The sequence below is a fragment of the Squalius cephalus genome (genome assembly GCF_949319135.1).
Source record: "Squalius cephalus genome assembly, chromosome: 23".
In the NCBI taxonomy this organism is placed as follows: Eukaryota; Metazoa; Chordata; class Actinopteri; order Cypriniformes; family Leuciscidae; genus Squalius; species Squalius cephalus.
In genome coordinates this window covers 843,904-870,422 of record NC_137144.1, presented here as the reverse complement: position 1 = coordinate 870,422, position 26,519 = coordinate 843,904, and the positions used below count along the sequence as shown (strand labels likewise).

The 26,519-nt window shown below is 43.5% G+C and overlaps 2 protein-coding genes across 5 annotated transcripts in view; one reads left to right on the top strand and one right to left on the bottom strand.

Moving 5' to 3' along the window:
- LOC307151144 (endonuclease domain-containing 1 protein-like) overlaps nt 1-26,519 on the bottom strand; it is a 244,755-nt gene that overhangs the window by 150,889 nt on the left and 67,347 nt on the right. The gene's annotated exons all lie outside the window — the stretch shown is intronic.
- The window catches only part of ano1b (anoctamin 1, calcium activated chloride channel b), a 59,094-nt gene that overhangs the window by 25,708 nt on the left and 6,867 nt on the right, over nt 1-26,519 (top strand). For all 4 annotated transcript variants that reach the window (XM_079858992.1, XM_079858994.1, XM_079858995.1 and 1 more), the window contains 13 exons: nt 9,342-9,440; nt 9,521-9,672; nt 11,919-11,973; nt 12,055-12,106; nt 12,240-12,295; nt 13,864-13,905; nt 13,984-14,048; nt 14,118-14,252; nt 17,816-17,976; nt 18,998-19,080; nt 19,446-19,517; nt 20,165-20,239; nt 26,258-26,459. In XM_079858992.1, coding sequence (XP_079715118.1) covers nt 9,342-9,440; nt 9,521-9,672; nt 11,919-11,973; nt 12,055-12,106; nt 12,240-12,295; nt 13,864-13,905; nt 13,984-14,048; nt 14,118-14,252; nt 17,816-17,976; nt 18,998-19,080; nt 19,446-19,517; nt 20,165-20,239; nt 26,258-26,459 — 1,249 coding nt within the window. The remainder of the gene's footprint in view (nt 1-9,341; nt 9,441-9,520; nt 9,673-11,918; nt 11,974-12,054; nt 12,107-12,239; nt 12,296-13,863; nt 13,906-13,983; nt 14,049-14,117; nt 14,253-17,815; nt 17,977-18,997; nt 19,081-19,445; nt 19,518-20,164; nt 20,240-26,257; nt 26,460-26,519) is intronic.

Below are 26,519 nucleotides of genomic sequence, written 5' to 3'. Positions count from 1 at the left end.
AGTGTGTGTGTTTGCAGGGATGAGCCAGTGCTTGTTCCAGTGAGTGTCAGATTCAGTGTGTGTGTTTGCAGGGATGAGGCAGTGCTTGTTCCAGTGAGTGTCAGATTCAGTGTGTGTGTTTGCAGGGACGGGCCAGTGCTTGTTCCAGTGAGTTTCAGATTCAGTGTGTGTGTTTGCAGGGATGAGCCAGTGCTTGTTCCAGTGAGTGTCAGATTCAGTGTGTGTGTTTGCAGGGATGAGCCAGTGCTTGTTCCAGTGAGTGTCAGATTCAGTGTGTGTGTTTGCAGGGATGAGGCAGTGCTTGTTCCAGTGAGTGTCAGATTCAGTGTGTGTGTTTGCAGGGACGGGCCAGTGCTTGTTCCAGTGAGTGTCAGATTCAGTGTGTGTGTTTGCAGGGACGAGGCAGTGCTTGTTCCGGTGAGTGTCAGATTCAGTGTGTGTGTTTGCAGGGATGAGCCAGTGCTTGTTCCAGTGAGTTTCAGACTCAGTGTGTGTGTTTGCAGGGATGAGCCAGTGCTTGTTCCAGTGAGTTTCAGATTCAGTGTGTGTGTTTGCAGGGACGAGCCAGTGCTTGTTCCAGTGAGTTTCAGATTCAGTGTGTGTGTTTGCAGGGCTGAGCCAGTGCTTGTTCCAGTGAGTTTCAGATTCAGTGTGTGTGTTTGCAGGGACGGGCCAGTGCTTGTTCCAGTGAGTGTCAGATTCAGTGTGTGTGTTTGCAGGGACGAGGCAGTGCTTGTTCCGGTGAGTGTCAGATTCAGTGTGTGTGTTTGCAGGGACGGGCCAGTGCTTGTTCCAGTGAGTGTCAGATTCAGTGTGTGTGTTTGCAGGGACGAGGCAGTGCTTGTTCCGGTGAGTGTCAGATTCAGTGTGTGTGTTTGCAGGGATGAGCCAGTGCTTGTTCCAGTGAGTTTCAGACTCAGTGTGTGTGTTTGCAGGGATGAGCCAGTGCTTGTTCCAGTGAGTTTCAGATTCAGTGTGTGTGTTTGCAGGGCTGAGCCAGTGCTTGTTCCAGTGAGTTTCAGATTCAGTGTGTGTGTTTGCAGGGACGAGCCAGTGCTTGTTCCAGTGAGTTTCAGATTCAGTGTGTGTGTTTGCAGGGATGAGCCAGTGCTTGTTCCAGTGAGTTTCAGATTCAGTGTGTGTGTTTGCAGGGACGAGCCAGTGCTTGTTCCAGTGAGTGTCAGATTCAGTGTGTGTGTTTGCAGGGATGAGCCAGTGCTTGTTCCAGTGAGTGTCAGATTCAGTGTGTGTGTTTGCAGGGACGAGGCAGTGCTTGTTCCGGTGAGTGTCAGATTCAGTGTGTGTGTTTGCAGGGATGAGCCAGTGCTTGTTCCAGTGAGTTTCAGACTCAGTGTGTGTGTTTGCAGGGACGAGCCAGTGCTTGTTCCAGTGAGTTTCAGATTCAGTGTGTGTGTTTGCAGGGCTGAGCCAGTGCTTGTTCCAGTGAGTTTCAGATTCAGTGTGTGTGTTTGCAGGGACGAGCCAGTGCTTGTTCCAGTGAGTTTCAGATTCAGTGTGTGTGTTTGCAGGGCTGAGCCAGTGCTTGTTCCAGTGAGTTTCAGATTCAGTGTGTGTGTTTGCAGGGACGAGCCAGTGCTTGTTCCAGTGAGTGTCAGATTCAGTGTGTGTGTTTGCAGGGATGAGCCAGTGCTTGTTCCAGTGAGTGTCAGATTCAGTGTGTGTGTTTGCAGGGACGAGCCAGTGCTTGTTCCAGTGAGTTTCAGATTCAGTGTGTGTGTTTGCAGGGACGAGCCAGTGCTTGTTCCAGTGAGTTTCAGATTCAGTGTGTGTGTTTGCAGGGATGAGCCAGTGCTTGTTCCAGTGAGTGTCAGATTCAGTGTGTGTGTTTGCAGGGACGAGCCAGTGCTTGTTCCAGTGAGTTTCAGACTCAGTGTGTGTGTTTGCAGGGACGAGCCAGTGCTTGTTCCGGTGAGTGTCAGATTCAGTGTGTGTGTTTGCAGGGATGAGCCAGTGCTTGTTCCAGTGAATGTCAGATTCAGTGTGTGTGTTTGCAGGGATGAGCCAGTGCTTGTTCCAGTGAGTGTCAGATTCAGTGTGTGTGTTTGCAGGGACGAGCCAGTGCTTGTTCCAGTGAGTGTCAGATTCAGTGTGTGTGTTTGCAGGGACGAGCCAGTGCTTGTTCCAGTGAGTTTCAGAATCAGTGTGTGTGTTTGCAGGGATGAGGCAGTGCTTGTTCCAGTGAGTTTCAGATTCAGTGTGTGTGTTTGCAGGGACGAGCCAGTGCTTGTTCCAGTGAGTGTCAGATTCAGTGTGTGTGTTTGCAGGGATGAGCCAGTGCTTGTTTCAGTGAGTGTCAGATTCAGTGTGTGTGTTTGCAGGGATGAGCCAGTGCTTGTTCCAGTGAGTGTCAGATTCAGTGTGTGTGTTTGCAGGGACGAGCCAGTGCTTGTTCCAGTGAGTGTCAGATTCAGTGTGTGTGTTTGCAGGGATGAGCCAGTGCTTGTTTCAGTGAGTGTCAGATTCAGTGTGTGTGTTTGCAGGGACGAGCCAGTGCTTGTTCCAGTGAGTGTCAGATTCAGTGTGTGTGTTTGCAGGGATGAGCCAGTGCTTGTTCCAGTGAGTTTCAGATTCAGTGTGTGTGTTTGCAGGGATGAGCCAGTGCTTGTTCCAGTGAGTTTCAGATTCAGTGTGTGTGTTTGCAGGGACGAGCCAGTGCTTGTTCCAGTGAGTTTCAGATTCAGTGTGTGTGTTTGCAGGGATGAGCCAGTGCTTGTTCCAGTGAGTTTCAGATTCAGTGTGTGTGTTTGCAGGGATGAGGCAGTGCTTGTTCCAGTGAGTTTCAGATTCAGTGTGTGTGTTTGCAGGGACGAGCCAGTGCTTGTTCCAGTGAGTGTCAGATTCAGTGTGTGTGTTTGCAGGGCTGAGCCAGTGCTTGTTCCAGTGAGTTTCAGATTCAGTGTGTGTGTTTGCAGGGATGAGCCAGTGCTTGTTCCAGTGAGTGTCAGATTCAGTGTGTGTGTTTGCAGGGACGGGCCAGTGCTTGTTCCAGTGAGTGTCAGATTCAGTGTGTGTGTTTGCAGGGACGAGGCAGTGCTTGTTCCGGTGAGTGTCAGATTCAGTGTGTGTGTTTGCAGGGATGAGCCAGTGCTTGTTCCAGTGAGTTTCAGACTCAGTGTGTGTGTTTGCAGGGATGAGCCAGTGCTTGTTCCAGTGAGTTTCAGATTCAGTGTGTGTGTTTGCAGGGACGAGCCAGTGCTTGTTCCAGTGAGTTTCAGATTCAGTGTGTGTGTTTGCAGGGCTGAGCCAGTGCTTGTTCCAGTGAATGTCAGATTCAGTGTGTGTGTTTGCAGGGATGAGCCAGTGCTTGTTCCAGTGAGTTTCAGATTCAGTGTGTGTGTTTGCAGGGACGAGCCAGTGCTTGTTCCAGTGAGTGTCAGATTCAGTGTGTGTGTTTGCAGGGATGAGCCAGTGCTTGTTCCAGTGAGTTTCAGATTCAGTGTGTGTGTTTGCAGGGATGGGCCAGTGCTTGTTCCAGTGAGTGTCAGATTCAGTGTGTGTGTTTGCAGGGACGAGCCAGTGCTTGTTCCAGTGAGTGTCAGATTCAGTGTGTGTGTTTGCAGGGACGAGCCAGTGCTTGTTCCAGTGAGTGTCAGATTCAGTGTGTGTGTTTGCAGGGATGAGCCAGTGCTTGTTCCAGTGAGTGTCAGATTCAGTGTGTGTGTTTGCAGGGATGAGCCAGTGCTTGTTCCAGTGAGTTTCAGACTCAGTGTGTGTGTTTGCAGGGACGAGCCAGTGCTTGTTCCAGTGAGTTTCAGATTCAGTGTGTGTGTTTGCAGGGACGAGCCAGTGCTTGTTCCAGTGAGTTTCAGATTCAGTGTGTGTGTTTGCAGGGCTGAGCCAGTGCTTGTTCCAGTGAATGTCAGATTCAGTGTGTGTGTTTGCAGGGATGAGCCAGTGCTTGTTCCAGTGAGTTTCAGATTCAGTGTGTGTGTTTGCAGGGACGAGCCAGTGCTTGTTCCAGTGAGTGTCAGATTCAGTGTGTGTGTTTGCAGGGATGAGCCAGTGCTTGTTCCAGTGAGTTTCAGATTCAGTGTGTGTGTTTGCAGGGATGGGCCAGTGCTTGTTCCAGTGAGTGTCAGATTCAGTGTGTGTGTTTGCAGGGACGAGCCAGTGCTTGTTCCAGTGAGTGTCAGATTCAGTGTGTGTGTTTGCAGGGACGAGCCAGTGCTTGTTCCGGTGAGTGTCAGATTCAGTGTGTGTGTTTGCAGGGATGAGCCAGTGCTTGTTCCAGTGAGTGTCAGATTCAGTGTGTGTGTTTGCAGGGATGAGCCAGTGCTTGTTCCAGTGAGTTTCAGACTCAGTGTGTGTGTTTGCAGGGACGAGCCAGTGCTTGTTCCAGTGAGTTTCAGATTCAGTGTGTGTGTTTGCAGGGCTGAGCCAGTGCTTGTTCCAGTGAGTTTCAGATTCAGTGTGTGTGTTTGCAGGGACGAGCCAGTGCTTGTTCCAGTGAGTTTCAGATTCAGTGTGTGTGTTTGCAGGGCTGAGCCAGTGCTTGTTCCAGTGAGTTTCAGATTCAGTGTGTGTGTTTGCAGGGATGAGCCAGTGCTTGTTCCAGTGAGTGTCAGATTCAGTGTGTGTGTTTGCAGGGATGAGCCAGTGCTTGTTCCAGTGAGTGTCAGATTCAGTGTGTGTGTTTGCAGGGACGAGCCAGTGCTTGTTCCAGTGAGTTTCAGATTCAGTGTGTGTGTTTGCAGGGACGAGCCAGTGCTTGTTCCAGTGAGTTTCAGATTCAGTGTGTGTGTTTGCAGGGATGAGCCAGTGCTTGTTCCAGTGAGTGTCAGATTCAGTGTGTGTGTTTGCAGGGACGAGCCAGTGCTTGTTCCAGTGTGTTTGCAGGAACGATCCAGTGCTTGTTCCAGTGAGTTTCAGATGCAGTGTGTGTGTTTGCAGGGATGAGCCAGTGCTTGTTCCAGTGAATGTCAGATTCAGTGTGTGTGTTTGTAGGGATGAGCCAGTGCTTGTTCCAGTGAGTTTCAGATTCAGTGTGTGTGTTTGCAGGGATGAGCCAGTGCTTGTTCCAGTGTGTTTGCAGGGACGAGCCAGTGCTTGTTCCAGTGAGTGTCAGATTCAGTGTGTGTGTTTGCAGGGACGAGCCAGTGCTTGTTCTAGTGAGTTTCAGATTCAGTGTGTGTGTTTGCAGGGACGAGCCAGTGCTTGTTCCAGTGTGTTTGCAGGGACGATCCAGTGCTTGTTCCAGTGAGTGTCAGATTCAGTGTGTGTGTTTGCAGGGACGAGGCAGTGCTTGTTCCGGTGAGTGTCAGATTCAGTGTGTGTGTTTGCAGGGACGAGCCAGTGCTTGTTCCAGTGTGTTTGCAGGGACGATCCAGTGCTTGTTCCAGTGAGTTTCAGATGCAGTGTGTGTGTTTGCAGGGATGAGCCAGTGCTTGTTCCAGTGAATGTCAGATTCAGTGTGTGTGTTTGTAGGGATGAGCCAGTGCTTGTTCCAGTGAGTTTCAGATTCAGTGTGTGTGTTTGCAGGGATGAGCCAGTGCTTGTTCCAGTGTGTTTGCAGGGACGAGCCAGTGCTTGTTCCAGTGAGTGTCAGATTCAGTGTGTGTGTTTGCAGGGACGAGCCAGTGCTTGTTCTAGTGAGTTTCAGATTCAGTGTGTGTGTTTGCAGGGACGAGCCAGTGCTTGTTCCAGTGTGTTTGCAGGGACGATCCAGTGCTTGTTCCAGTGAGTGTCAGATTCAGTGTGTGTGTTTGCAGGGACGAGGCAGTGCTTGTTCCGGTGAGTGTCAGATTCAGTGTGTGTGTTTGTAGGGATGAGCCAGTGCTTGTTCCAGTGAGTTTCAGATTCAGTGTGTGTGTTTGCAGGGATGAGCCAGTGCTTGTTCCAGTGAGTTTCAGATTCAGTGTGTGTGTTTGTAGGGATGAGCCAGTGCTTGTTCCAGTGAGTTTCAGATTCAGTGTGTGTGTTTGCAGGGACGATCCAGTGCTTGTTCCAGTGAGTTTCAGATTCAGTGTGTGTGTTTGCAGGGATGAGCCAGTGCTTGTTCCAGTGAATGTCAGATTCAGTGTGTGTGTTTGTAGGGATGAGCCAGTGCTTGTTCCAGTGAGTTTCAGATTCAGTGTGTGTGTTTGCAGGGACGATCCAGTGCTTGTTCCAGTGAGTTTCAGATTCAGTGTGTGTGTTTGCAGGGATGAGCCAGTGCTTGTTCCAGTGAATGTCAGATTCAGTGTGTGTGTTTGTAGGGATGAGCCAGTGCTTGTTCCAGTGAGTTTCAGATTCAGTGTGTGTGTTTGCAGGGATGAGCCAGTGCTTGTTCCAGTGTGTTTGCAGGGACGAGCCAGTGCTTGTTCCAGTGAGTGTCAGATTCAGTGTGTGTGTTTGCAGGGACGAGCCAGTGCTTGTTCTAGTGAGTTTCAGATTCAGTGTGTGTGTTTGCAGGGACGAGCCAGTGCTTGTTCCAGTGAATGTCAGATTCAGTGTGTGTGTTTGTAGGGATGAGCCAGTGCTTGTTCCAGTGAGTTTCAGATTCAGTGTGTGTGTTTGCAGGGATGAGCCAGTGCTTGTTCCAGTGTGTTTGCAGGGACGAGCCAGTGCTTGTTCCAGTGAGTGTCAGATTCAGTGTGTGTGTTTGCAGGGACGAGCCAGTGCTTGTTCTAGTGAGTTTCAGATTCAGTGTGTGTGTTTGCAGGGACGAGCCAGTGCTTGTTCCAGTGTGTTTGCAGGGACGATCCAGTGCTTGTTCCAGTGAGTGTCAGATTCAGTGTGTGTGTTTGCAGGGATGAGCCAGTGCTTGTTCCAGTGAATGTCAGATTCAGTGTGTGTGTTTGTAGGGATGAGCCAGTGCTTGTTCCAGTGAGTTTCAGATTCAGTGTGTGTGTTTGCAGGGATGAGCCAGTGCTTGTTCCAGTGAGTTTCAGATTCAGTGTGTGTGTTTGCAGGGATGAGCCAGTGCTTGTTCCAGTGTGTTTGCAGGGACGATCCAGTGCTTGTTCCAGTGAGTGTCAGATTCAGTGTGTGTGTTTGCAGGGACGAGCCAGTGCTTGTTCCAGTGAGTTTCAGATTCAGTGTGTGTGTTTGCAGGGATGAGCCAGTGCTTGTTCCAGTGAGTTTCAGATTCAGTGTGTGTGTTTGCAGGGATGAGCCAGTGCTTGTTCCAGTGTGTTTGCAGGGACGATCCAGTGCTTGTTCCAGTGAGTGTCAGATTCAGTGTGTGTGTTTGCAGGGACGAGCCAGTGCTTGTTCCAGTGAGTGTCAGATTCAGTGTGTGTGTTTGCAGGGATGAGCCAGTGCTTGTTCCAGTGAGTTTCAGATTCAGTGTGTGTGTTTGCAGGGATGAGCCAGTGCTTGTTCCAGTGTGTTTGCAGGGATGAGCCAGTGCTTGTTCCAGTGAGTGTCAGATTCAGTGTGTGTGTTTGCAGGGACGAGCCAGTGCTTGTTCCAGTGTGTTTGCAGGGATGAGCCAGTGCTTGTTCCAGTGAGTTTCAGATTCAGTGTGTGTGTTTGCAGGGATGAGCCAGTGCTTGTTCCAGTGAGTTTCAGATTCAGTGTGTGTGTTTGCAGGGATGAGCCAGTGCTTGTTCCAGTGTGTTTGCAGGGATGAGCCAGTGCTTGTTCCAGTGAGTTTCAGATTCAGTGTGTGTGTTTGCAGGGATGAGCCAGTGCTTGTTCCAGTGAGTTTCAGATTCAGTGTGTGTGTTTGCAGGGATGAGCCAGTGCTTGTTCCAGTGTGTTTGCAGGGACGATCCAGTGCTTGTTCCAGTGAGTTTCAGATGCAGTGTGTGTGTTTGCAGGGATGAGCCAGTGCTTGTTCCAGTGAATGTCAGATTCAGTGTGTGTGTTTGTAGGGATGAGCCAGTGCTTGTTCCAGTGAGTTTCAGATTCAGTGTGTGTGTTTGTAGGGACGAGCCAGTGCTTGTTCCAGTGAGTTTCAGATGCAGTGTGTGTGTTTGCAGGGATGAGCCAGTGCTTGTTCCAGTGAGTTTCAGATTCAGTGTGTGTGTTTGCAGGGATGAGCCAGTGCTTGTTCCAGTGAGTGTCAGATTCAGTGTGTGTGTTTGCAGGGATGAGCCAGTGCTTGTTCCAGTGTGTTTGCAGGGACGAGCCAGTGCTTGTTCCAGTGAGTGTCAGATTCAGTGTGTGTGTTTGCAGGGACGAGCCAGTGCTTGTTCCAGTGAGTTTCAGATTCAGTGTGTGTGTTTGCAGGGACGAGCCAGTGCTTGTTCCAGTGTGTTTGCAGGGACGATCCAGTGCTTGTTCCAGTGAGTTTCAGACTCAGTGTGTGTGTTTGCAGGGATGAGCCAGTGCTTGTTCCAGTGAATGTCAGATTCAGTGTGTGTGTTTGTAGGGATGAGCCAGTGCTTGTTCCAGTGAGTTTCAGATTCAGTGTGTGTGTTTGCAGGGATGAGCCAGTGCTTGTTCCGGTGAGTGTCAGATTCAGTGTGTGTGTTTGCAGGGATGAGCCAGTGCTTGTTCCAGTGAGTGTCAGATTCAGTGTGTGTGTTTGCAGGGACGAGCCAGTGCTTGTTCCAGTGAGTTTCAGATTCAGTGTGTGTGTTTGCAGGGATGAGCCAGTGCTTGTTCCAGTGAATGTCAGATTCAGTGTGTGTGTTTGCAGGGATGAGGCAGTGCTTGTTCCAGTGAGTTTCAGGTTCAGTGTGTGTGTTTGCAGGGATGAGCCAGTGCTTGTTCCAGTGAATGTCAGATTCAGTGTGTGTGTTTGTAGGGATGAGCCAGTGCTTGTTCCAGTGAGTTTCAGATTCAGTGTGTGTGTTTGCAGGGATGAGCCAGTGCTTGTTCCGGTGAGTGTCAGATTCAGTGTGTGTGTTTGCAGGGATGAGCCAGTGCTTGTTCCAGTGAGTGTCAGATTCAGTGTGTGTGTTTGCAGGGACGAGCCAGTGCTTGTTCCAGTGAGTTTCAGATTCAGTGTGTGTGTTTGCAGGGATGAGCCAGTGCTTGTTCCAGTGAATGTCAGATTCAGTGTGTGTGTTTGCAGGGATGAGGCAGTGCTTGTTCCAGTGAGTTTCAGGTTCAGTGTGTGTGTTTGCAGGGACGAGCCAGTGCTTGTTCCAGTGAGTTTCAGATTCAGTGTGTGTGTTTGCAGGGACGAGCCAGTGCTTGTTCCAGTGTGTTTGCAGGGACGAGCCAGTGCTTGTTCCAGTGAGTTTCAGATTCAGTGTGTGTGTTTGCAGGGACGATCCAGTGCTTGTTCCAGTGAGTTTCAGATGCAGTGTGTGCGTTTGCAGGGATGAGCCAGTGCTTGTTCCAGGCTTTGACAGTGAAGTACACACACTGTGTCTGTCTCCTGAGATTACACCTGCTTGGCGGCATCATGAAACGAGTTTGCTGTAAAATCTGCTGTGTGTTTCCAGACCAAGACACCTGGAGTGGGCTTTGTGAAGATTCATGCTCCATGGAACGTGCTCTGTCGCGAGGCTGAGTTCATGAAACTGAAGATGCCTACTAAAAAAGTAAGGTTTGTCAAGCATGCCCAGTGTAAAGCAGAGATGTGATGAGTGACGACTGTGATGGCGCTGTGCTCCTACTGTAGGTGTATGAAGTCAAACACAGCAGCGGCGTAATGGAAAAGATCAACGCGTTCATCAGCAAACTCACAGATCCTCTTCATCCCAACCTAGAAGAGAACCAGAAGCAGAAAGTGAAGCACCTCTCGTACCCGTTCTCCAGAGAAAAGCAGCATCTGTTAGTGTCCGCCTCCATTCTCAAGCACAAACACTTCTAATCTCTGTTATACGTGCTGTTATAGACGGTCAGTGCGACTCCTTTCACAGGCCTATTCTCACTGAGAGCAGTTTTCAATGTGAAGAGTATGTAAAAAAGTATGAAATTCTGCTCTATTTAGACCAAACTACCCTTCAGTTTTTATGCAAACACAAGTGTGTGTACAGACAAACACGCAGCCTTTCAAAGTTCACTCGTTTGATAGTGTGCATCAACACGAACACTAGAAGGTTTCAGTCTTCTGTCATGGGTTGTGTGGGAGAGACTCACGAATAACACAAAGATGATGATGAAGGTAGACAGGCTTTAATTCCAACAAGGTACATCCACACTGAGACGAGACCCGACAAGCACTGAACTCAACTGAACTGAACTTATATAGGGGAGAAAACGAGACACACACACCTGAATATAATGATGAAATCAAATGAATAACCATGACAACTGACAAAGAGCGGGAAACAATACACAAAGTCCACGCGGTGTGACTCTTCCCAGTGTTTGTGCAGTTTCTTATGGATGCTTGTTTCTGCCACAGAATAAAAAACAAGAAAAGTACACAATTCTGACTTTATTTCACACAATTTTGTGTATATATCTCACAATTATGACTTTATAACTTTATAATATATTATTATGTTATATTATTATAATATTATAAAATAAAACTCGCAATTGTAGAAAAAACAACAACTCAGAATTACACGTTTGTTATTATCATTATCACTGTTATTATTAATATGAATTATTTTGCAATTCTGACTTTTTCATCAGAATTGTGAGACTGTGAAAAAATAGCTTTTGTGACCGATTTGATATAAATTCACAAATCGGAGAAAAAAAAAAGATAAATAGTTGCAATTACCTTTTTATTCTGTGGCGAATTTCTGTTTAAAAGTTTTGACTGATAAAAATGTGTGATAACACTTAATTTTACTTGTTACACGTTACATGCAGTTACCATAGTAATAACTACAAATTATGCATTATTACATGCAAATAACCCTCAAACTTTTTAGCTTTTATTGCCTAAATGTCCTCGCTCTCATGTGAAGCAAGGTAATTTTTGTAAACGAAAACTGAAACTAAGACTAAAACATTTTTGTAAACTAAAAATTAAATAGAGATTTCAACATAAATGAAAAACTAAAACTAAACCAAACAAACAACAGTTTCTTAAAAACGAACTGAAATAAAATAATAATTAGCAAAAATAAATCAAAAATAAAAGGCCAAATAAGCCACATTAAGCAGAAAACGGAAAAAAAAAACAAATAGCATGTCTTTCCCACAAATAGACGGATATTTAAGAGTAGAAGTAAACTAAAGGTCTGGTCTGAATAGAACATATGAATATGAGGACTGTATATGATATTGAAATATACAATAGACAAAAAGCATAAATGGATCAACATAAGAATAATATGTTTGAAAGGATTAATCATAGAAATAACCGTTTTTTTTCTTACACACCACGTTTAACATGAATAATATGAATGAATATGAATGAATAAGTTTTATTTATGGTTCTTTGTTCGATCTCAAACAATTATTTTATTTGTATTATTAAGAGGTTTGCACAAGAGTTAACTGTAAACTGCAAACATTAAACTTTGCTGAAATTAATGGTCTTTAACTCTGCTAATGTGAAACTAAATATATACAAACTGAATAAAGAATGTGTTCACAAAATAAAATTTAAACTAAAACTAACAAAACCATTAATGAAACTAAACTAAAACTAAACTTTGAAAATAAAAACTAATTTAAAAACTATAATAACAGACAGGAGATTTCTAGAGATTGTTCAGATGTATGTACTCAGAGTACGAGACTGTTAGGTTAGTAGAATAAGCTGATATGTAGTTGCAAAGTTACTGATAGTTAGTAGAATGACTGTTGGTGAGCATCACAATAAAGAGATATCAGATATTAATCAGACAGTCTACTAATACTCTAATGAGAGACAGTGGACATGCAGTTGCCTATAGTTAGTAGAATCTCTAAAGTGGACCTTCGACATGAAAGTGTTGCCTTGTATTTTCGCAGTGTTTACAGTAAGTTAATGGCCAGAGAGCAGTGAATTCTGTTCAGGTGTTCTGAATGAGAGTTCCACATGCGATCTGTGTGAATGCACCTTAATGCAAGAGAAAGATCGAAGCAAAACACACATTGAAAAACATACTTGTGATCTTTTATCTTTACAGGTTTGATTTATCCGACAGAGATTCCTTTTTCGACAGTAAAACAAGAGGTTCATTAGTAAGTATAAAGCATTGTCAGATGCACAGTATTAATGCCATATTTGATCATTTACATGTTGTGATATGTGCATTGTTTTAGGTATGTGAAGTTTTGAAGCGAACCAAGTGCACAAAAGCAAAATTCAGCATGGGTGAGCTGAAACCTATTATTTTGGGGGTTTTAAAAATGAACAGCACCAAGTTTCAGTGCTCTATAGACGTAGATTTACACCATTGACAGCAAACGTGCAACTGACGGAACAATCCTTCTGACATGTTGTTCAGGACTCACTAGCCTTCTGGGCAGCGGCGTTTATCTGGCTGCGTATCCACTACATGATGTGAGTATCCGTCTCTGTTTCTGTGGATCTGTACGACACCAAGGCTTTACTGTACACTGCAAAACGCTTTTCTTACTTAGTGTTCTTGACTTGTTTCCAGGCCAAATATTAAAAAAAAATCTTAAATCAAGATGCATTTACTAAAGTAGTAAATGAAGTAGTCTTGTTTTCTGGGGAAATAAATCAAAATTAAGCGAGTTTTTGCTTAAAACAAGCAAAATTATCTGTCCATGGGGTAAGAAAAATAATCTTAATTTATTCCCCTGGAAAACAAGACATAATATCTTATGGCATTTTACTACTTAAAGGGGGGGTGAAATGCTCATTTTCACTCAATCTCCTGTTAATCTTGAGTACCTATAGAGTAATATTGCATCCTTCATATCTCCAAAAAGTCTTTTGTTTTATTATATTAATCAAAGAAAGATAGGGTGTACCGAGTCTTTCCGGAAAAAACCGAGCGGCTGGGGGCGGGCCGTGTGGGCGAAGCTTAGCTGTGCTAACGCACCGAGCTAGTGACAACACACAGAGACAATATTTGTTCAACAGTTACTCACCGTCCGGTTCCAACGCACGACCGCGAACCTTTATCATTGCGACTGCTCGATCCTTAAGCATTAGACGATCTGGGCTTTGTTTATAAAACAATCATCGTCGAAATGCAGGGAACAAACAGCTACACAACTCCGTTTATGCTCAGGAAAACAAACTCCATCCACGGGTTCCTTAACGCCGGGTTCTTTGGGAATCTGTGCTGGGTTGTCTTGCCCTGGCAACCAAAAACACACTTCTTTGGTGACATTGACTTCCCAAAAGCCGGGCAGGGCGCTTTGATGGCGAACTGCTTTCACTCTCTTGCTCTGGTCTAAGAGTGCGCGCGCGGCCGCGATCTTACCGGAGAAGTGCCCTTAGGACCCATATAAGGAAATTCCGCCCTATCTTACGTAAGACAGAGCCATACTCGAAAAAAACTTTCCGAAACTTGTGACAAACCGGAAGGAGTATTTTTGGAACAAAAATACTCCTTCAAACGTACAACTTAGTTTTTGAAACTTTGTCCATGTTTAGCATGGGAATCCAACTCTTTACCAGTGTAAAAAACTCAGTATGCATGAAATAGCATTTCACCCCCCCTTTAAGTAAATGCATCTTGATTTAAAGGTGCATTGCGCAAGTCTCTGAGTTTTTGCAGAACTATGCCCCCTCTGGCGACGCAAAACTGCAACACTGCAACTGAACGCGCATGACGTCACGCCCAGTCTCAAATTCCGTCCCGAATCCCTCTTATTTATTTTACTGTACAGGATTATAGAGGCAATCGCAGTGATCAGAGAAGGGCTCATTCAGCCCATCAGGCAATTGTTTAAGCATGTATGGGTTAGAAAAACGGGTATTTTTAACATGAAATGTTGCTTAATGCACCTTTAAGAAACCAGACAAAATACTAGTAAGAAAAGCATTTTTTGCAGTGTACTGCCACAGAGTTTAATTGGTTAATGGATGCATGGATCTCTGGGTAGCACTGGAATGATGTGTAGGATCTGATAGACTGTTTGCTTGACCATCAGGGTGATGTTGAAGGGGAAAACGCTGAGCCTAATGACCGGAAGGTGAGTCTCAGTGCCGTCTGCTCCTCCTGACCTCTGCGTGAAGGCTGTGATAGTGAAGTGTTTCTGCCTGTGTTTCAGCTGCTGTATGAAGAGTGGGCGAGCTACAGCGTCTTCTACAAGTACCAGCCCATTGGCTTGATCCGGTACGTCTCAGACCCTCTCACGGCTCTCCGCGCTGGAGCTCCATTAGTAATCTCTCGCTTGTCTCGCAGGAAGTACTTCGGGGAGAAGATCGGCCTCTACTTTGCTTGGCTTGGGGTCTATACCCAAATGCTGATCCCTGCTTCCTTAGTCGGCGTCTTTGTGTTCCTCTATGGATGTGTTACTGTTGATGACGACATTCCCAGGTCAGTGGCCAATCAAAACGCACGACACACGCATATGCATTTATTAATATTAACTGTAAAGGAGGGCTGTGTTATCATCGCGTTACCATAAAGTGGAATTACTCTCAAACAGAAAATGACAAATGTCAGATTTCAGAAGTTAAATGGATCATTTTATGGATCCATCTGAATTAACCCACTAGTTCATAGCTTAAATACATGCATTAGCTTCCTAATTACATTGCAATTACAAAATATTACACAGGTATAAGCTACGTAAAATAAAGTGTATCAAGAATGTACTTAAGTGTACTTTGTGTATACATACCTTATCCATCTCTGCCTTACTTTGATTTAACTCACTAGTTCACAGCTTAAATGCATGCAATAGTTTTCTAATTACATTGTAATTACATTGCAATTACACAGGTATAAGCTACGTAAAATAAAGTGTATCAAGAATGTACTTAAGTGTACTTTGTGTATACATACCTTATCCATCTCTGCCTTAGTTTGATTTTACTCACTAGTTCACATCTTAAATGCATGCAGTAGTTTTCTAATTACATTGTAATTACATAATATTACACAGGGATGAGCTACGTAAAATAAAGTGTATCAAGAATGTACTTAAGTGTACTTTGTGTATACATACCTTATCCATCTCTGCCTTAGTTTGATTTTACTCACTAGTTCACATCTTAAATGCATGCAGTAGTTTTCTAATTACATTGTAATTACATAATATTACACAGGGATGAGCTACGTAAAATAAAGTGTATCAAGAATGTACTTAAGTGTACTTTGTGTATACATACCTTATCCATCTCTGCCTTAATTTGATTTAACTTACTAGTTCACAGCTTAAATGCATGCAGTAGTTTCCTAATTACATAATATTACACAGGTATAAGCTACGTAAAATAAAGTGTATCAAGAATGTACTTAAGTGTACTTTGTGTATACAGTGAGGAAAATAAGTATTTGAACACCCTGCTATTTTGCAAGTTCTCCCACTTGGAAATCATGGAGGGGTCTGAAATTGTCATCGTAGGTGCATGTCCACTGTGAGAGACATAATCTAAAAAAATCCAGAAATCACAATGTATGATTTTTTAACTATTTATTTGTATGATACAGCTGCAAATAAGTATTTGAACACCTGAGAAAATCAATGTTAATATTTGGTACAGTAGCCTTTGTTTGCAATTGCAGAGGTCAAACGTTTCCTGTAGTTTTTCACCAGGTTTGCACACACTGAGGAGGGATGTTGGCCCACTCCTCCACACAGATCTTCTCTAGATCAGTCAGGTTTCTGGGCTGTCGCTGAGAAACACAGAGTTTGAGCTCCCTCCAAAGATTCTCTATTGGGTTTAGGTCTGGAGACTGGCTAGGCCACGCCAGAACCTTGGTATGCTTCTTACAGAGCCACTCCTTGGTTATCCTGGCTGTGTGCTTCGGGTCATTGTCATGTTGGAAGACCCAGCCTCGACCCATCTTCAATGCTCTAACTGAGGGAAGGAGGTTGTTCCCCAAAATCTCGCAATACATGGCCCCGGTCATCCTCTCCTTAATACAGTGCAGTCGCCCTGTCCCATGTGCAGAAAAACACCCCCAAAGCATGATGCTACCACCCCCATGCTTCACAGTAGGGATGGTGTTCTTGGGATGGTACTCATCATTCTTCTTCCTCCAAACACGTTTAGTGGAATTATGACCAAAAAGTTCTATTTTGGTCTCATCTGACCACATGACTTTCTCCCATGACTCCTCTGGATCATCCAAATGGTCATTGGCAAACTTAAGACGGGCCTTGATATGTGCTGGTTTAAGCCGGGGAACCTTCCGTGCCATGCATGATTTCAAACCCTGACGTCTTAGTGTATTACCAACAGTAACCTTGGAAACGGTGGTCCCAGCTCTTTTCAGGTCATTGACCAGCTCCTCCCGTGTAGTTCTGGGCTGATTTCTCACCTTTCTTAGGATCATTGAGACCCCACGAGGTGAGATCTTGCATGGAGCCCCAGTCCGAGGGAGATTGACAGTCATGTTTAGTTTCTTCCATTTTCTAATGATTGCTCCAACAGTGGACCTTTTTTCACCAAGCTGCTTGGCAATTTCCCCGTAGCCCTTTCCAGCCTTGTGGAGGTGTACAATTTTGTCTCTAGTGTCTTTGGACAGCTCTTTGGTCTTGGCCATGTTAGTAGTTGGATTCTTACTGATTGTATGGGGTGGACAGGTGTCTTTATGCAAGTAACGACCTCAAACAGGTGCATCTAATTTAGGATAATAAATGGAGTGGAGGTGGACATTTTAAAGGCAGACTAACAGGTCTTTGAGGGTCAGAATTCTAGCTGATAGACAGGTGTTCAAATACTTATTTGCAGCTGTATCATACAAATAAATAGTTAAAAAATCATATATTGTGATTTCTGGATTTTTTTTTAGATTATGTCTCTCACAGTGGACATGCACCTACGATGACAATTTCAGACCCCTCCATGATTTCTAAGTGGGAGAACTTGCAAAATAGCAGGGTGTTCAAATACTTATTTTCCTCACTGTACATACCTTATCCATCTCTGCCTTAGTTTGATTTAACTCACTAGTTCACAGCTTAAATGCATGCAGTAGTTTCCTAATTACATTGTAATTACATAATATTACACAGGTATAAGCTACGTAAAATAAAGTGTATCAAGAATGTACTTAAGTGTACTTCATGTGTATCTATAAACCTTATCCAACTCGGCTTGTTACACATGTGTAACAGTAGCTGCCTATTACATGTGTGTAATTACAATCTGTAAGTACAGGCTGTTCCATAACTTAGTTACATGTTAAGTACATTTTGTTACATGTTATTACAACATCTATTACTAAGTACCTAATTAAGTAATTACTCTGTATCAAGGGCACCGTAAAATAAAGTGTTACCATAAAGAATCTTGGAATCTGATTATGTAATCCAGATTACATGTAACCAGTTACTTCCCAGCACTGTATATTGCAAAACAATTAATTTAGTCTATTTAGAAACCCAACACATTTAAAAATAACTCAACAAAGGCAGAAAACAGCAGTCTGAGTAAAAAATAACCCAGCAAATCTTAGAGTATAGTTTCCACAAAACATCTTTGACAAGTTCTATTTTAATAACTGGAACTGCTATTAACTCATGTCTCAGTACTGCTCAGTTCTGGGTGATATAGTGTGAGCCCCCCATCCTGAGCTAAAGCCTCACACTGCTCAAGAGGAAGTTCATACGCTGAGAAAGAGCATATAAAACCCAAACATCTGTCTGAAAGTCCCTCTGGAGTTTGTCTCTGTCAGGATATTATGACAGCCTGAAAAGAGCCTGCTGGAACTGATCCTGCGCTTTTATCCACAAACTACACCTAAAAGAGTCTCATTTAAACTGATGCTGTGATAGTTTTTGTACATGAGAGTGAAGGACAGAATGGGAGTTGGAAATTGATTAACCTTCAGAAAATGAAGGTAATGAGATGACATGTATTAGAGTATGTAATAAACAGAGGTAACAGGCTGAACTGGGTCAGGTGTGTCTCTTCTTCTGTGTGCAGTATGGAGATCTGTGACCAGCGCAGGAACATCACCATGTGTCCGCTGTGTGACCGCGTGTGCAGCTACTGGAACCTGAGCACGGCGTGTGGGACGGCCCGCGCCAGCCACCTGTTCGACAACCCCGCCACCGTCTTCTTCTCCATCTTCATGGCGCTGTGGGGTGAGCTCCTGAGATCCTGAGATCCCGAGATCCTGAGATCCCAAGATCCTGAGATCCTGACATCCCGAGATCCTGAGATCCCGAGATATACAGAGATCCCGAGATATACTGAGATCCCGAGATCCTGAGATCCTGAGATCCTCCATTCTGCTCCTCGTTTCTGCTCCTTCATCAGTGTAGCCGTGTGTGTTTGATCCGACTGTCAGCCTTTCCTCAAGCAATCATCAGCGCACACACACACACACACACACACACTTACACGCACACACACACATACACACATGTATGTATGTTGAATATTAGCTACTTATATTTGTCATGTTGCAGGGACTGTTAATCATGTTCTGTGGTCCTACACAGTTTAGTGTTTTGCCTTACAGGTGCGTTCTGTAGTCAGCTTAATTTATCAAGTATTTAGTGACTTTCCCCCTGTGTTTGTTGGAGACTCTGGAGCTGGAAGGACAGTGTGTGTCTCTCTATCTCGGTACGGTTCTGTCTGTTTTAGAGTAAACATCTCCCGTCTGCAGGGCTTTATCATGCGTGAGTGTTCGGCCTCTGCTCTGCTCAGTGTCGAGCGCTCAGGGATCTGGACAGGAAGTCGTGACTTCGGCTCGGTTCGCAGGGCAGGAGTTCACACACCAGATTTACTGCGCTCCTCGGTTTGGGGGAGACACATGACAGACGACACAGATATGAGGATCAGCCAAGCGGCGTGGCTTTTAGAAACATCTTCACTGCTCTTCATTCAGGCTCTTGTACGGCTGGAAAACTGAAGCGTCTTTGTTTCCATTATGACTTTCATTTGAATTCTCATCCATGGATTCGACCAATACGTGAAACTATCTGCCACACACTCGGACTGATTTAGCTGCACTCATCATTACTAGACACCTCTATAATCGAACCGTTAATATTTGATCAGTTCCTGCTACATTTAGCAGCAGTTCCTCAGGTGTGTGATGAGTTCATTTCCTGCTGTCAGTGTGATTAATGCGTGTGTGTGTGTGTGTGTGTGTTTCAGCGGCGTTCTTCATGGAGCACTGGAAGAGGAGACAGATGCGGCTCAACTATGAGTGGGATCTCACAGGCTTCGAGGACGAGGAGGTCTGATCACATGACCACACACACACAGTCACATGATCACTGCAGCTCATTTCTCTAGTGTCATTTAATGTTGTCATCCTCTTCTTCCCCCGCTGTGTGTGTGTATGTGTGTGTAGGAAGCACTGAAGGTTTGAACATATTAAAATCTCTGATCTCTGACTGTATGCTCTTTATCCACGACTCACAGCTTTCCTCTCGAGTCTTTCACAGGATTTCTAGCATGCTGAGAGCTTATAGAAACACTCGCCTGATGAACAGCCGTGCAGAAACAAATCTTTCTTTCTTTCTTTCTTTCTTTCTTTCTTTCTTGTTTTTGAGCCAGTTTTTGTCATATATTCATATATATTGTCATTTGTTTATGTCAGGATCACCCGCGAGCCGAATATGAATTCAGAGTGATGCAGAAATCGCTGAGGACAGACCACAAATCACAGAAGGTGATTCATTATGAATATGTTTGCGATGCTCTATAGCACTGTGTGAAGCTGCTTTCTAACAGTATGAATTGCCAAAATGAACTGCAATATCTGCAGTAGGCTATAATATTTGCAATATTGGATAGTACATCTATTATTTAAATTATTTAATAGTTATCAGTTTTGATTAAATATTTATAACCATAGAATTACTAGGTTAAAATAAGAGACCTGACCTTGCTAACACTAAAAATACTCCTCTCTGATGTGAACACTGAAGGACATGATGCTCTTCCTCAGTGTTTCCGTCTTCTTATCCAGTACAAATATCTAAACATCCTTACATCAAGAAAATGGCTGAAGATATTAAGTCTTGTTTATGAAAAATGAATCAAAATGAAGTGAGTTTTTGCTGAAAACAAGAAAAAATATCTGCCAATGCAGTTAATTTAACGGAAATCTAGTTATTTTTCTGACCCCATTGGTGGATATTATATTTGTTCTTGTTTTAAGCATAAAGTCACTCGATTTTGATGATTTTATTTTCAGTAAACAAGATTTAAAACCTGAAGTATTTTTGATACTCTAGTAAATACATCTTGATTTAAGAATGTTCAGGTATTTGTGCTGGAAAAGCCAGAAACTCTGATTGTTATTTTCTTCTTTAGCCAGGGAAAGAGAAGCTGACATGTAAAGACCGATTCCCTGCGTACATGACAAACCTCATCATGATGCTTCTAATGGTAAGGCTTGTGTTTCTATGAAGTCATACATCCGCCCACACCTCTGGGTAACACTTTACCATAAAGTCTTATTTGTTAACATTAGTTCATGCATTAGCTAACAGCATTTCTTAACCTTCATTTTAGTGATAGAGATGCAGTTATTTAAAGGGGTTCTATTGTGCCTCGTTATGAAGTCTTGATTGTGTTTTTGGGGTGTACTAGAATATGTTTTCATGCTTGATTGTTCAGAAAACAGAAAACCCTGATTTCGATGAAGTCCAAATGTGCTGTGATTGGTCAGTTGGCCCAGTGTGTTGTGATTGGCAGCGATTAACGCGTGTTCAGGAAATGTCCCGCCCCTTCATAACCGCGAGCTCTACTCAGCTGTAAATAATAACGATGGCGTCAATTTCAAACCAATTCGAGACCGATTCACACCCTGACAATGTTAACGAACACGAGGATCGGACAGAACGGATTTAATTCGGACTTTGCAAGCAATGATTTCACAGGACGTTTCAGAGTGGTATGTTTTTTTATTTTCTTATACGTTATAGATACAATGTTGTCCACCATTTGATGGTGATATTTGTTGGAAAACTAAGGTAATACAAACAGAAATCACTAATCCATGGTTTATGTTCCTAAGGAGCGGTGAACCGTCTCACAAATGCGAGAGCTTACAAAAGCTACAGAAAATAAGCTGTTCTCCATAAAATGTGCAGTGCACAGATAAACTTTAGGATTATAATGTTCAGGAACAGTGTTTAAAATAAAGTTAGCCTTAGGAAGGTCAAACAAGTGAGTTTTGGAAACGGGGTGAAAAAACAGAGTCTCTTTAATCTTTAATCAGAGTCTTCTCTAATGCAGCTCAACCATAGCCTCGTCCCCTTTTTTGCGTATTCCGTGGATGCACATTATTGACACGAGTAACATCGTGACTTCATAAGATCCGGAAAAAACATTTCCAAACGAGTAGTTCTCGAAAAGTTTATTCTGTTAAATAAAATATCCCCCTTTGGAGTGAACTTTGACCTTTTTTTATGCTCAAACAGCAACATTACACACTAACTAAAGCATAATAGAACCCCTTTAAGGTTTGTTCATGTTCATTAACTAATGTTGACACAATGTTTGATTTTAACAGATACAACATTTGATTTTGTATTAGTAAATGTTGAAATTAGCATTGACTAAGGTGAATAAATGGTGTACAATCATTGTTAATTGTTCATGTTATTGTAAATAACTAATGCTAATAAATGAAACCTTAATGTAACGTGTTACCCACATTTGAACATCAATATTCATATTCAATCCTGCATGTGAATATGAGTATTTTGTCATATATACACTTAGCACAGGCAAACATCATTATTTCATGTAACCCTCTGATGCATGGTGTCCACTAGAGATCTTAACAAACCATTTTAACCATCCAAACCACCACGGGTGATGACCGTTGACCCTTGCCCATCACTCTATATGACTGTCCTCTTTATATGTCGTTGTGTTCTTTATTTATGACAACATAAATTCAGCATGGCTGACGAAAGTGATGAAGCATCAACTGCCTCTGGAATATCAGCTTCTGTCTTTTATTCCAGGAGATCCAGACAGGTAAAAATACACTTTTTAATAGAATGAGATCTAAGGAACACTGTTAAATTTATAAAATTATAAAATTATTTAAATTATTAATGTATTTGTTGCTGTTCACCAAAATACATCTGTCGTAGTGGGCACCATGCATCATGTACATCTGTTCACTGGGCATTTACAATATATACAGTACTATCATTCACAGTTTGGGGTCAGAAATGAAGACTTTTATTCAGAAAGGACACGTTAAAGGGGGGGTGAAATGCTCATTTTCACTCAATCTCCTGTTAATCTTGAGTACCTATAGAGTAATATTGCATCCTTCATATCTCCAAAAAGTCTTTTGTTTTATTAAATTTTTAACAGAAAGATTGGCTGTACCGAGTCTTTCCGGAAAAAAACGAGCGGCTGGGGGCGGGCCGTGTGGGCGAAGCTTAGCTGTGCTAACGCGCCAAGCTAGTGACAACACACAGAGACATTTGTTCAACAAACAGTTTTACTCACCGTACGGTTCCAACGCACGACCGCGAAACTTTATCATTGTGACTGCTCGATCCTTAAGCATTAGACGATCTGCAAATCCGTGGATCTGGGCTTTGTTTATAAAACAATCATCGTCGAAATGCAGGGAACAACAGTCTTTACACAACTCCGTTTATGCTCAGGAAAACAAACTCCATCCACGGGTTCCTTAACGCTGGGTTCTTTGGGAATCTGTGCAGGGTTGTCTTGCCCTGGCAACCAAAAACACACTTCTTTGGTGACATTGACTTCCCAAAAGCCGGGCAGGGCGCTTTGATGGCGAACTGCTTTCACTCTCTTGCTCTGGTCTACGAGTGCGCGCGCGGCCGCGATCTTACCGGAGAAGTGCCCTTAGGACCCATATAAGGAAATTCCACCCTATCTTACGTAAGACAGAGCCATACTCGAAAAAAACTTTCCGAAACTTGTGACAAACCGGAAGGAGTATTTTTGGAACAAAAATACTCCTTCAAACGTACAACTTAGTTTTTGAAACTTTGTCCATGTTTAGCATGGGAATCCAACTCTTTACCAGTGTAAAAAACTCAGTATGCATGAAATAGCATTTCACCCCCCCTTTAAATTGATCAAATGTCAAAAGTGACAGTAAACAGAAAAAATGTATTACAGTGTTAAAAACGTACGGTTATGACTGTAACCCTGGTTCCCTGAGAAGAGGAACGATACGCTGTGTCTTGGTGTTGATGCTATGGGGAACGGGATCAGTGTGCCCAGTGTAGACAAACACCATTAATCATTGGCACACGGTAGTCCATGACGTCTCATGCGGGGAGCGCCCGTCTAAAGGAGATGCGCAGACAGTGCCATAGACACAGCATCTCATTCCCTTCTCAGGGAACCAGGGTTACAGTCGTAACTTAAGGTGTTCCCTTTCAAAGTGGAACCTCGACGCTGCGTCTTGGTGTTGACGCTATGGGGAACCAATACCCTCTCCACCATGCCAAGGGAACGCCTGCCTCACTATGCTGTGAATATGCACAAAGCATAGTGGGTATAGCAAACATTAGCAGGGTTTCCAGCTAATCTTTTCCAAGTTTGCAAGAAAAAAAAAGACGAATTAGGTGCGTTTCCATCAGGTTGTTCTAGCGGATGATGGTGGTATTGGTAACCAAGTAACCAACAGTAAATAAAACACAAAACCAGCGGAAACAGTAGTGATGTGTGTTGTTCGACTCAATGAGCGACTGCTTTAAGAGAACGATGAGAGAGCCGTTTCCCTTTTTGTATATTAATACAAGACAGAATAATATGATTCAGAATAAACAGAATAATTATCCTTTCGCTACACTGCTCAGCCACACAAGTATCTCTAGCTTAATGTTATTTTGATGTGTATGTGTATTCCCTAAGCCAAAACTCCCCGATGCTAGGAAAGATTCCCAAGCTTCTATGCTCTACAGCAAGGGAAGTCTGGGCTGCTACACCTCTGGCCTCAGCCTTATACGGCCCCGAAAATACCCAACATAACCCCAGGTATGGCAGGCATATCTCACCAGTATTAGAGAAGGCTCTTGGGGAGTAGCCTACCGAAGAGGAGCTTCTACTCCATGTTAATGATCCTAGATTGATTAGGGGAGAATAGCTCATACTCTGACTTGAGTGAAGCACTTCTCCAGGACTCACTATAGTTTATGGCTAAACTATAGAACGCTACAATGATATCGGCGATCCACCTATACTCATCAGTTTGTAACACTGATCTTCTCTTAAGGATCACCCCACCAAAGGGGAGCATATATCCCTTCTTCAAGACCCAACAACTACGAAACTACTCTTGTGAATTGCCCATCGTGGTTCAGCTCACTCTGCTCTACCCTAAGGGGTTCTAGAGCAGTCTACCGAAGGAAGCATGTAAGGTGCTAAAACCTCAGTTAGACACCGCAGCTCATTCACTGCCTCGAGTCAAGGCACTCTGCCAAAGACCCACTATGGCTAGCGCTTCTTCTTTTTCATTAGCACTAGACCGCAGTGTGCGACAGAGAAGGAGGGATGCCCGCAGGTGACCTTCCTCTGCTATTACTACTGTCGAACTAGGGCTATAGTAGAGCACCCATCAAAGGGGAGCATACATCCCTACGTCTAAACCCAACAGTAGTTGGGGAGGGAGGTAAATAAAGCAGAGGGAATCTCTTCTGTTCACTCTGCATCAACCCTAAGGGGGTAACCTTCAGCCCTCACGGACCCCCAGTGAGGGATATATCTCCTGAAAGCTGCTGACTGAGACCTCAGCTCTGTGAACTTCTCTACGATTGCCTCATCGGCAGACCAACGAGATCAGAGTGTGAGATCCAAGCATCAAGGAGAAAGATTCCTCCATCCAGCTCCCTCGAGAGTCGCACGCGCTCCGCCAGACTCTTATCTCACACGCGCACACAAACAAGCAGATCCTGAAGACAAACAAGCTGATGACGTGCAACTCGGGCGCCTTCATACTCACTTATTTTGTCATTGGAGAATTGATGGGATGGTTGTGGTTTTCTATTGGTGGATCTCCTGTGAGTGACAGGTTATTGCCCCGCCCTCGTCATCAGAGAAGAGAAGAGATCCAAGAGGAAGTTATTCTGACTCAAGATTACCAGGAACATGAATGTAACACAATAATGATAATGTGCACGGAGAAATCACTCATAATAAACAGTGCTAAACGCTGCAAATACACATTCGCCTTTCAAAACCTTTGCACAAACACAAGTAGTGTGTGAAAGTATTGGTTACCGAAATGAGTCAGTACTTGGTATTACTAGTATTGTTACATTTTTAATATTTCAGTATTACAGACTTGGTAAGCATAAAATACTTTTTTCAAAAACGTTTAAAAACCCAAACATGGGAAAGGTAGTGTTGGTCAATATTTATTGCCCACTGAAATCTGAATCTTAATTTTTTTCCTATATTGTTTGTTGTTTATTCTCAAGTCAACCTGTTAATGTATCTGAGGGGATCCAGATTCCAACTAGTTTGCTTTAAATGAGTTTCCAGCTGTCTATTGAAAGTCTTTGATAATTATTCCTGAAATGAACAGTTGTTTTCTCATCCTCAAATGTGTCCCACAGTTAGTTTCGGCTGTTGAAGAGGCCAGACTTTGCTTTCTTGATCCCCATCATGCAGACATAAGTTCTCCAGCAGAATATCCAGGCATCTGCTGTTATCTCAAACTTGCAACAAATGGCAATAAAAGCAAAACACTGGCCCAGAATCACGACCTTACGGTCAAACACTGAAGCTTTTGAGACATCCCAAAAATACACATGAACAGAAATAGTTCAGTATAGCGAGGACTGGGCCAAACGCCTCCAGCTTCTCCACACAGTCTGATGGGCAGCTACACCAAGAGTCTTGACTAAAACTCTTAAAAACATTGCAACAAAAATAAATACAATGACAAAGCACATATCAAAGTTACTAAAAATTTAACTAAAATAATTATGATTATGCACTGAAAGATTCATAGTAACTTTTATATTGTTTTTCATTAATATTCTTTCATCATGTGAGACTCGAAGCGATAAATTGTAAATAAACAACACCATCAATTATTAATTTAATATGATAGAGTTTATTTTAAGGTGTCCTTGTTACAGTGTTAATTTAAACTGAAGTACTGAGTAATATAAATGAACAACTAGGTTAGGATTAGGGTTTGGTTGAGGGTTAGTTGCATGTAATTGTGCATAATTGACTGCAATTGCTATAGTAAGTACATTTAACAAGTACTTAATCTTACTTTCATCATCATATCATGGCTTCATTTGAGAGCATAGCATTTTATCTTGTTTTTCACAGATTAAATGCTGGTGTTCATCTGGTTGTGCTTTCAGTTGTGTACTCATGATAGCTGTCTTCATTTAAAATAAAACACGCTGAATGAAGTGCATCCTCACTGTTCTACAGATCGGTGTGACGTTTGCTATAGTGTTTGGTGTGATTTTATACCGGATCTCCACCAAAGCCGCTCTCGCCATGAGCTCGAACCCCGTGACCCGCTCCAACGTCAGGCTGACGGTTAAAACCACAGCGGCCATCATCAACCTGGTGGTCATTCTCATCCTGGACGAGGTGTACGGGGCCGTGGCACGCTGGCTCACTGTCCTCGGTCAGTCGCTTCGTCTAGCACTGCTTAATGTCAACTTCTGTTGCTCATGTGTGAAACATA